The sequence below is a fragment of the Durio zibethinus genome, chromosome 5 (assembly GCF_047325235.1).
Source record: "Durio zibethinus cultivar Kanyao isolate XHJ-2024 chromosome 5, ASM4732523v1, whole genome shotgun sequence".
Lineage (NCBI taxonomy): Eukaryota > Viridiplantae > Streptophyta > Magnoliopsida > Malvales > Malvaceae > Durio > Durio zibethinus.
The window spans coordinates 4,633,497-4,644,152 of NC_143166.1; the positions used below are offsets into that span (position 1 = coordinate 4,633,497).

The 10,656-nt window shown below is 31.9% G+C and overlaps 2 protein-coding genes across 2 annotated transcripts; one reads left to right on the plus strand and one right to left on the minus strand.

Moving 5' to 3' along the window:
* Window positions 1–2,216: 2,216 nt before the first annotated feature.
* LOC111282069 (mitotic spindle checkpoint protein MAD2-like) lies at window positions 2,217–4,543 on the plus strand. Its single transcript, XM_022869993.2, has 7 exons — window positions 2,217–2,509; window positions 2,593–2,608; window positions 2,911–3,041; window positions 3,167–3,287; window positions 3,529–3,632; window positions 3,724–3,845; window positions 3,934–4,543. The coding sequence occupies exons 1-7, from the start codon at window positions 2,437–2,439 to the stop codon at window positions 3,997–3,999; spliced, it is 633 nt and encodes a 210-aa protein (XP_022725728.1). The 5' UTR covers window positions 2,217–2,436; the 3' UTR covers window positions 4,000–4,543.
* A 162-nt stretch (window positions 4,544–4,705) lies between these two features.
* On the minus strand, window positions 4,706–9,872 carry LOC111282068 (trihelix transcription factor GT-1-like). Its single transcript, XM_022869991.2, has 5 exons — window positions 8,984–9,872; window positions 7,802–7,840; window positions 6,531–6,662; window positions 6,070–6,294; window positions 4,706–5,250 (listed from the first exon to the last, which is right to left on the minus strand). Exons 1-5 carry the CDS (start codon window positions 9,531–9,533, stop codon window positions 5,048–5,050), a joined length of 1,149 nt encoding a protein of 382 aa, XP_022725726.1. The 5' UTR covers window positions 9,534–9,872; the 3' UTR covers window positions 4,706–5,047.
* Window positions 9,873–10,656: the final 784 nt, after the last annotated feature.

Genomic DNA, 10,656 nt, shown 5'->3' on the forward strand with positions numbered 1-10,656 from the left:
CGATAGTGGCGTTATGATGGGAAGAGTGGTTGAGAAAATTTTCTTTTTTTTGTTATTTGGATTTTTTTTATAAAGGGATAAAATGATTTGAAAAAAAAAAACAAATGTTGGCATATATAAAAAATTAAAATGATGTCATTTTGCATCCCAGATGATCCGTGGGTCGACCCAACCTAGATCCAAGGTCTATGAACTTGACTCATTTTCTAGCTTTTCTCAATCAGACCGGTCCAATTGAATCAACTTCGAACCAAATCGAACCAAACAAAATCATAAATAACAACCTTTGACCACTTTTGAACCATTTCTAGACCATTGAACCATGTGAAAACTGCCTAGACCATTGATCAGGCTGCTGATCGACCTAGTTTTTTTTTTTTTTTTTAATTTAGTTTTATCTTTTTTATTATTATAATTTTAGTTTTTTATGTTCCAAAATAACTATCTTTTTAAATGAAAATAAATTTTAAATTTTTGGTAATTTTAAATTCCATCATTTCTTTAAAAAAAAAAAAATTTTATCTGATTATGAGATTTTAAGATAATCTGAGTAGTGATTACTAAGAAATCTCTAAGTGAAGTTTTTTTAAATACTGTCATCCTATTAGAGTGTTTATAGAAAATTTTCAATATAATTAAAATTTCTCTTTTCTTCTAAAAATTTTTTAAAAAAACGATAAGCAATTAAAAAAAAAGAGTAAATAAAATATTTCTACCAATATTTCATCATTTGTATTGCATGCATATCACTTAATTTTTGAAAAATAAATAAAAGTTTCCAAGAATGGGATTTTAAGGTTTTTCAAGTAAAGATACTAAAGAAATCTCTAGGTAAAAAAAATTTTCTTTCAATGTTACCAACGTATTGAACATTTTAAAAATTCTTTCAATAATAAGGTTTTTATTTATTTTTTTTTAATAAAATAAAATAATAAAAAAATTAAAATCAAAATCAAAATTAAAAAAAACCAACATTATAATAAATAAAAGAAGTCAAGGAAATTATTTTTAAATACCAAATTTACGACCTTTTTGTTGGTATTAAAAGATGCTAATCATTTTTTATGCTTAACTAACTCCCCAATCCAAACTGTTTTGTATAAAATAATATTTTTAATAAAATTTAATTAATTTCATATTTTATTAAAAAGGTCAATTTTAATAGGTGATCAATTACACTTAATCAAAAAGATTGGTGACAACTTTTTTTTTTTTTAAATTCGTCTAACTGTCCCTAAAACAGTTATGACACCTTATACAATCTCCAAGTCACCCTTCATCCTACCACCACCTAAGACACCATCAACAATGTTAAACTTTTTATATATAATGTAAAAAAACTTTTGTACAAAAATAAAAATATAAAATATATTTAAATATCAAGTATCAATTACATTTAGAAAGCATTTAGTGTACAAGATTATAATAAGATAAAATAAAATAATATTAGAAATAGAATTAAATTAAATAATGTCATCTTATATTGTATTTGATGTGTATAAAGATTAAGATATGATAATTTATTTGTTGGTCAAATATTATTCTTCAAAATTTATATAATTAAATTATTAATATAATTTTTATAAGTATAATAGCACATATAAATTTAATCTTATAGATTAAAAATAATATTTTCTATTTTGAAAGGTTTGAATTATCATATATTAAGAAGATGATTAATCCTAACTCCTTGCAATCTTATCTTTTTTTATATACAAATCAAATATAATATCAAATAATTATCATCTTATGTATAAAATATGATCATTGTTTTATAATTTATAATTTTATATCTTTATAATTTATTGATGTACAAAAATTAATCCCACCAAGTGGGGCTAAACACTAGTTTTGCTTAATCACTAAGCTTTTTAAAACTAAAATCATAAATCAATCACAAAAAATATAAACTTACACTTCGTTTTTCAAATTGATTTTTTTTAATCACATCAGGAAGACAAAATCTTAATACAAATAAAAAAAAAATTGATTCGAAATCAAATTTTTGATATATTTTCAAACACATTTAACTATTAGGTTAAAAGCTTGGGAATAAATAAATTAATTGTTTCAATTCAACGAAAAATTACAGAACCAAACATGCTCAAAGTAGCCGTCCTTTCTAATTATCCTACGTGGCCACACGATTGGTACTTAAAAAAAAATGCGGACCCACTTTTTACCGTTAAAAGCGCAATTTAAAAAGTTGCTGTTCGCCCCGAGACGGACATGAAGAAACTAGCCGTTACTCTGCTTTTTTCTTCTCTGATTCATGTTTTCTCAAAGCCATATTTCCAGAAAACTCATCACCCCATATTCCTCTTCATCTAATTTTCTACTTACTTAATCCCCAATTCACTTTTCCTTTTTCCTGATTTTACCAATTATATTGTTACTTTCAAATACAAGAGAAAATTTGATCGTAGAAGAAGTTGAATGGCGTTAAGAACCGTTGCCAAAGATATAATCACTCTTCGAGGCTCAGCAGCAATCGTAAGCGAGTTTTTTGGTATGTGATTTACAATTTTTTGGGTTTTTTGTGGGAGGGGGGGTTGAGAAATTTTGCCTGATTTTGTTCTTTCTTTTTTCCAGGATATGCGGCGAATAGGTAAAGATGAGTGGAGGTTTATTTCTGGGTTTCTAGTCCTTGTGTCTCTTACTGATTTTTCAGAAGCTAGATTTTTTCGAGTAAAAATAGACCTGGCAATATAAAACTGATACGATAGGAAAACAATACTAATAAAAACATGAAAATGATACGGTTTAAAACTTTAACAAAAATCACATATAGATTTAACAAAATTAAAAAAATATATTTTATATTTACACATCCACACAAATATAAAAATTGCTAGGTATAAGTAAAGAGATTGATGATGTTGGTTTAATAAATAATTTGCTTTTGTTTAGCATTTTGTACAATCGAGGAGTTTATCCAGAAGAAAGTTTTGCGAAAGTGAAGAAATATGGGCTTCCATTGTTGCTCACTCAAGATGAAAGTGTTAAATCCTTCATTACCAGCCTAACAGCTCAACTTTCTGGTAAATCTTTGCCTTTGGATATTTTTGGTACTTGTTAAAAAATGTAGGAAAATGTTAATCATTTCTCACATTCTGAAAATGAAAATTGTTGATGACTTGATTTGATTTTGAATTTGTTGTGAAAGAATGGCTGGAAGCTGGGAAGCTGCAGAGGGTTGTGTTGGTTATCATGAGCAAGGCAACCAATGAGGTCTTGGAGAGGTGGAATTTTAGCATTGAGACTGATAGTGAGGTTGTTGAGAAAGGGTAATATTTGATGACCTTTTTTTCTTTTACCTGACAGATGTATTTTTGTGTTAAATCTGAGAGATGATTTTTTTTAGTACAAATGATGCTGCATCTTATAAATAGAAGAGGGGGTTGAAAGTGTTAGGATTCAAATCCAGACTTGCTGGATACCAGCTCTTAAAGGTGGTTGCATGAATTAACTGAACTAAACTTCGAGTTCAAATTTTCATTGGTCTCTCCTTTGTGTCTTTGATTGCAGTGTGTCAAGGGAAAAGAGTGACAAGGAAATTATGCGAGAAATACAGGCAATCATGAGACAGATTGCCTCGAGTATTACTTACTTGCCATGCCTTGATGAACCATGTAAGAGAGAGACATCTGATTAAAGGCAATTTGGTCATCTTCTTCCTCAACAGATGTCTCACACTCTCACTTGTATTGTTTGATCTTCCAGGTGTGTTTGATGTATTGGCATACACTGATAAAGATGTTACAGTACCATTCACTTGGATTGAGAGTGACCCCAAGTTGATTGCAAATCCTCAAATGGTGAAGTTGCATTCTTTTGATACCAAGGTAATGTTGCAAAAGCAAATCAAGTTACATTAATAAAAGGGTAAACTTTTCCTTCGCTTCTAAGTATTTGTATGTTGGGATCATGCAGATACACAAGGTTGACACTCTTGTATCATACAAGAATGACGAATGGGAAGAGCAGTGGAGTAATTGAAACTTCTTGTCTTTTTTTTTTTTTCTACTGCAATATCTTTCCTTGTTCACTTGTGGGTTTATGATTAATCTGTGAATCTTCTATTCACATATTTCCAAGATTGCCAGGAAAGATGAAAATGCTTTTGGGTGTTTTTGGGTCTTCATTTGTGTTTTGTTGTGAACATAAATCTTTCAAATGTATTAACTTAGGTGCCAATGAAATTCACTACTGTTCTTTCACTGACTTCAAGTTCTGTTCATTTTATCTTACAACATAATGTCGATTCACGTTCTTTAGTTCAGCCAAGGAATTACCGCTGCCTCTCCCACCTATCTCGCAATTCTTATCAAATCATCATAAAAAATGGCAGCCTCCGCTATAGTCATAAATCCCACATCATAATAATCCCATGGTTATCCAATCTAGCATGTATAAACCATGAAAAGCTCAGGAAGGAAATTCTGATCTTCCAGGTTTCAAATACAAACGATGAAAATAGTCAAATATAACATAATGCATCCTCTGCCATTTATGATGCGTTATTGAAGTTTGCTTTCAGCACTTTCTGCCACTGATCTTGGCGGTCGTTCAACCCTGATTTCAGAGTATTTGGTTGCTTGTGGTCTAGGCATGGAGCTATAGCATCATCACTTGAGAATAAGGTTCAATGCAAAGATGCAATATTATGTCAGAGAAAACGAAAAGCAAAATAAGTACTCAAAACTGGAGTTCAAGTAGCTGACTGCAATCAAATGCTGTAAAATTGACCCCATCTAAAACCTAGCAAGAAATTCTTTGTTTTCAACCCAAATGCATATGTACAAACAAGTGGCATCGAGGCCGCATGAACAGAAACTGTACTGGAGTCAATACATTACAACATAATATTAACAGCTGAGTTATAGGGTTCAGGATTAGTAAGCGCGAATGCGAACAACATAATCACAATTTTCAAATGCACCGGAGCATATTTTTTAATCCTACATGCACACTTATGTCAAGACAAGGCAACTTTATTATAGCCTTTCGAGAGCACTGCATTTGTGCAAGCAAGATGCACCAGCTTTCAGCTAACACCTCGATATAGAGCATTAGTTTGGAGGTCATCCATATTATCAATGTTTCTGTATCCATCAATCTCCCTGAGACCTGTGTAGCCCCGGCGGACCAAATATTCACGGTAATCATCTTCTGTGTAAAAAATCTTCTCCTCTGTGTGGACCGGTATATGATCTGACTCATCATAGTGGCACACTTTTATAGCCAAACCTGAAAGCAGAAGTTCAAAAATACACAGAAAAATGCAAGTACCTAGTTATTCTCTTCGACCAATGAAAAAAAAAAGGCTTATTACCCAAATATACCCCAAACTTGAGTAAAAAATGAAATTATGCTCCTTACCTTTTATTGCATGTAAATAAAGCTATAATTTTTTGTCTGTAATTATAACCGTAACTTTTAAAATGAATGAAAAAATCCAATTGGAACAATGGAAGACATCATTTATTATCTAGCTACGCTAGTAAACACGTGACAAGTCATAATAGTCTTTCGTTATTCCAAGTAGACTTTTTATAGGATAACTTAAGTTATAAAACAACTTAAAAGTTGTTTCAATTGGATTTTTTTAATTGATTTTAAAAGTTTATGACTATAATTACAAAAAAAAAATAAAATTTAGTCTTATTTAGACATAATAAAAGGTCAGGGGCTTAATTCCATTTTTTTACTGACGTTTGAGGGTATATTTGGAAATTGAGCCAAAAAAAAATGTCTGCAGGTATGTTTGCTATGTAATATTTCATGTGGAAGCCACTCTGAATTATTAAGTGCAGGCTAGATCAACAGACAATAGATAAGAATGTTAAAAGTTGGCCAATGCACAAGGCTCTTACGTTGTGGGGATTTTGGTAGGGTAAAACATCTATAGGTTTTATCCTTACCCATCCTTTGTAGATGATAGAATCATAGAAGATTATCACATCATTCAGAGCTGTATCTTTCATCTATTATATTTTTATGAAATCAATTTCTTGAGAAAGTTTTTCGTCAGAAAGCTAGCAGAAACAGCATGCATGTCAATGTTACCTTCATCAAGGTGGAGAGTATAATTCCCTAAAGGCATTTCCCTGTCAAGGCTACGAACTATATGGTCTTCATCCTCCAACCAAAATGCACGCTTAGTTCTCAATCTAAAAGCAGATTTAATTGCCTCCCTGATGGCATCAGCAGTACCATCTATACCAATCCTTCTGGTGTAGTCCCCAAACTTGACAGTTATAACCCTTCCTCCATATGACTGACAGTCCCCACCTACCAAAAAGGGTGTGAAAGAGAATGAGATGTCCATATACAGATTTCCAGAGTCAAAAATTTTAGCTCAGACAAGATTTGGGAGCCAATGCTCATAATCAAGAGCATTTAACACAAATGCATTCAGTTGAGCACATCCAAAAGAAAATGTGCCCGTGATGCCCCACCAAAACACCTGAACATTGTGCTCCATTTAAAACCATCGTATCTTTTGGTAAAATTCAAACAAAACTTACCATTTCCAGAGGCCTCTCTCCAATTCCAAGGAGGAACTCCACCGGCTGCAACAGCATCAGCTGCAGTGATAGCAAGAGGATGTCCATCATGATCTAAACGTCTTTCAAGATTAAGCGTTGGCCTGCCACTAGCTGCACACCAGAAAGCATAAACAGAATGAGATACAGAACCTTTTAAGATAGTTTTAGAAAAAGGCAACATGGTTAAAGGCAAGTATGCTATGGTATAAGTTCCACTGAGATTGAAAATAAATAGAAGGCATAAGATTGCGTAACCACATAGCATAGATTGCAGGCTTATGAACCCCATTGATAGATGCATATGTCATTCACTAAATTAAATTATCTCAACTTTTTCAAGATTCAATAAACAACATTTCAGCATTGTGTATGCCCCCAAAAAATAAAAACATGTACATTGATTGCAGCTAAAGGTTGCTAAAAACAAGCTTTTGGGGCACAAAAACTACTTATAGTCCTGTGCAGACTTAAGAAAATCCTTCAAATGGAAAGATAAGGGCAGACATGATGAAATGTACAATCGACTGTCTAAAGATGCTAATGGTGCACTAGGCAAAGACTCTTTAGAAGAACAGTTTCCATAGGATATTATTTGAGCGATCCGTTAAATGAGGATAGCATTAGAGTAAGACAGTGTAGATAATCAACATGGGTTTCTATCAGCACATGACTATTTCACTCTCAGAATAACTTATCCTGGGTGGGAGCAGGTTGTAAGTTGGGTTCACTACAAGGCTAATGACAGTGTCACTACAATTAAAAGGTCCGAATTCACTGCAAGAAGATTGAGAATGAAGGGAAAGAAACAAGCAAGGCTGTCCATGGTGGTGTCTTGGCTTCTTGAAAGATGTTAACAACAGGAAAAAGTGATTGTTCAGTTTTAAGTTATAAAAAGTACACCCGGTTTAACTGATGAAATAAATAGAGGATGACAGTACCTAAAGATTACCAGATTAATATGACAGGTAACAGTGTGGGCCCTATAAAAAATACGCTCATGACTAGGTTCTCTGCAAATAGGAGTTTCCAGATGGATACACTCTTCTCTGATTATGCCTTGTAAAGCCCCTAAATCCAGGTAAGAAGTTGATGAGGTACAAGGTTGTTAAGATTACTGAAATTGCATCCAATAAATTCTATGATTTACCCAAATTAACTTGAGGAAAAATATTACTACAAGCTCATAAAGGAGTGAAAAAGAAAATTCAAGATAAACCAGAAGAGAGCAAACGTAAATTACAACAACATACCTTCAACAGGACCAAATGATATGCCGGTATCCTCAAAACCTGGAAGAGTCAAGTCATATTGGTGACAATTATTAAAATCATGGTAATAGAAAAAAGACTGAATGTATGTTGCAAACTGAATATAGAAACAATACAACTATCCATCAGGTAGCGTACATGAATACCCTCTCCTCCACCCAAAGAGACAGAGTAAGATAGAGAGAGAGAGAGAGAGAGATTGAAATCCCCAAGCAGGGGGGGCTAAAACTTATGTACTAATTTCAAGAAGTGAAATGCAACAGCGAGGTATTATGTCTGTATAAGACAAAACCCTGAGAAAACATCGTAAAAGTAGAATGAAGGTATTGGAAAATGGATCAAACAACATAAGACAACAGAGAGGAAATCAATAGACCATACACCAATTTCCAAATAAGATTTGATTATATCAACATACTACTTCCCTTCTCCTATTAGAAAGGTGGTATTCTAAATTTTAAGAAAACCAGAGAAGCCTGCTGCCTTTATGCCATATCTTGAAGTTTGCTTTGTGGAATAATCATTCATTTTCTGCTCAGCATGATTCATGCTTCAAGTGACTTGAACACCATATCACATTTTGAATAACTCATTTGTTCTGTAGACATGACACCTTCGTCACAAGTAGATACAATACATGTTAAATATTTGTCCGTCTATGGCTCTATGCTCCATAATAAAGATGTCATTTAAAAGCAGCAGTTTTATAAGTACCAACTTTCATAAGGATACATGAAAGCAAACAAGCCTTCTTCTCAACCACAGAAGACTACTCAGTCAAGTCATTTACAATCAAAGAAACTCCTACATTTAAAAGAACCAAAACTAATTTCTTTTCTCAACTATAATTCATAAAATACCATCACTTTTTTTGGCCAAAAATGCCATCACTTTAGTAACTTTATAACAAATTCAACTTCAAAAATTATAGCAGCCTTTAGACAAAAAAGGATTCAGATGGTCTAAATCTCAAACATCGGTATTCACATTGGAAATCCATTAAAGCCAAATCACCCAAAAACAGATTCTTAGATCCAAATAAAGCCTTTAAAAAGAAAGTCCTCATCAACATCATCCAGTAACAACCCAACAACAATTCAATAAAAGCCCCACTTTTTTAATGCCAAAAAAAAAAGGAAAAAAACCTCAAAAAATAGCGCATACCCTTATCAGCGAAATGCATAAAGGAATCAAGCTTAGGAGGGGGAGGAGTTGGACTCTTATAAAGATGCTTCGTCCTTTCCCTTAAAATCTCGTCAATTTCCTTATAGTAAGACATCTTAGCTGACCCACTCCCTCGATCTTGATGCTTAGTTTTCTTAAACTCCTTTAACAAGTTCCTCCATTTGTCCGTACACATAGTTGGCGATCGATCGAACCCTTTCTCTCTCATCTTAGCCGATATCTGCTCCCACAAGTGCTTGTTCGATTTGGAAGTATTGAAAAGACTATCCATTTCCCTTCGAAAGGCGATAAGGCTACGGGTTTCGTCTTGGACCCAGGTCTCGGCTCGTTTCTTGGGGGCTTTGACTTCTGGGTCTTCGCCGCTACTTTCTCCTAAGATCATTTGCTGTTGCTGTTGTTGGTGAGGAGGAGGGTGGTGGTGAGGTGGCAAATCCCCATTGGTGGTGACCTCGATGATCATGTCACGGGCAGTAGCAGGAACATCCTCCTTGTATAAATCTATTGGACGGGGCTTCTCCGATAAGTACATGGCGGTCTTGAATCCGAATGGGATATGGGTTTTTCTTCTTTGTTCTTCTTTTCTTCCTTTTTTTTTTTTGTGTTGATTAAAGGGGTTTAGGCTTTTTTTAGGAGTTGAAAAGATTGAGGGTTTTGACAAGGAGAAGGAGAAGTGAAATCATGGGGGATTTGATTTTTTTTTTTTTTTTGAGGATTTAGCAGAGAAATATAGATTGAAAGAGCGTTGAGTTCAAGCCAGGGGAGTGAGTCTATGAAAGAAGATGAGCTGGAAGTGGACTGGTCGCTTTCCTTCCGCCTTGCTTATGGCCGTTGTTCTGCGTTGCGTTTTACCCTTTCTCCCTAACCAAATTCCAACCCTTTCTTTTCTTTTTTTTTTTCCAATTTAATTTTTTATAATGGATAATAATTCATATTGATCAAAAGAACAAACGGGTAATTGATTTTTTTATGTTAAATAGGATTAATGTCAGGCTCTTAAATTATAATAAAATATTAAATATAATATTTAAATTTTAAAAATTTATAATATAATATTTAAATTATAAATTTATTAATTAATAAAATATTTAAATAATTATTTATCCATTACTTATTATCATTTAAAATTAATGAAAATAAAAATAAATGTTATATTAATTAATATATTTATAATTCAAATGTTACATTAAATATTTTTAAAATGTATATATTATATTAACTATTTAGTTATTATCATTTAAAATTAATGAAAATAAAAATAAATGTTATATTAATTAATATATTTATAATTCAAATATTATATTAAATATTTTAAAAATGTATATATTATATTAAAATTTTCAATATAATTTAAAGCATAACATTAATTTTTTAAATAAATAGTACCTTTCTATTCTTTTTATATATTAAGTACTCATTTTGATACTTTCATTTTAATTAGTTCTTTTGATTTTTTTTTTTAATTTTCATTGGTATAAGTATTTTTTATTTAAATTTAATTTTATTTCATTAAAATTAAATTTTGAATATTTTATGAAAAGATAGTACAATTGCTAATGTATTAATATTTTTTAATTAGAAGAATACTCTAAGATTAAACAACAAAATAATATTAATATATTGCCAAATATTAAAATATAGTATTACTATTATTT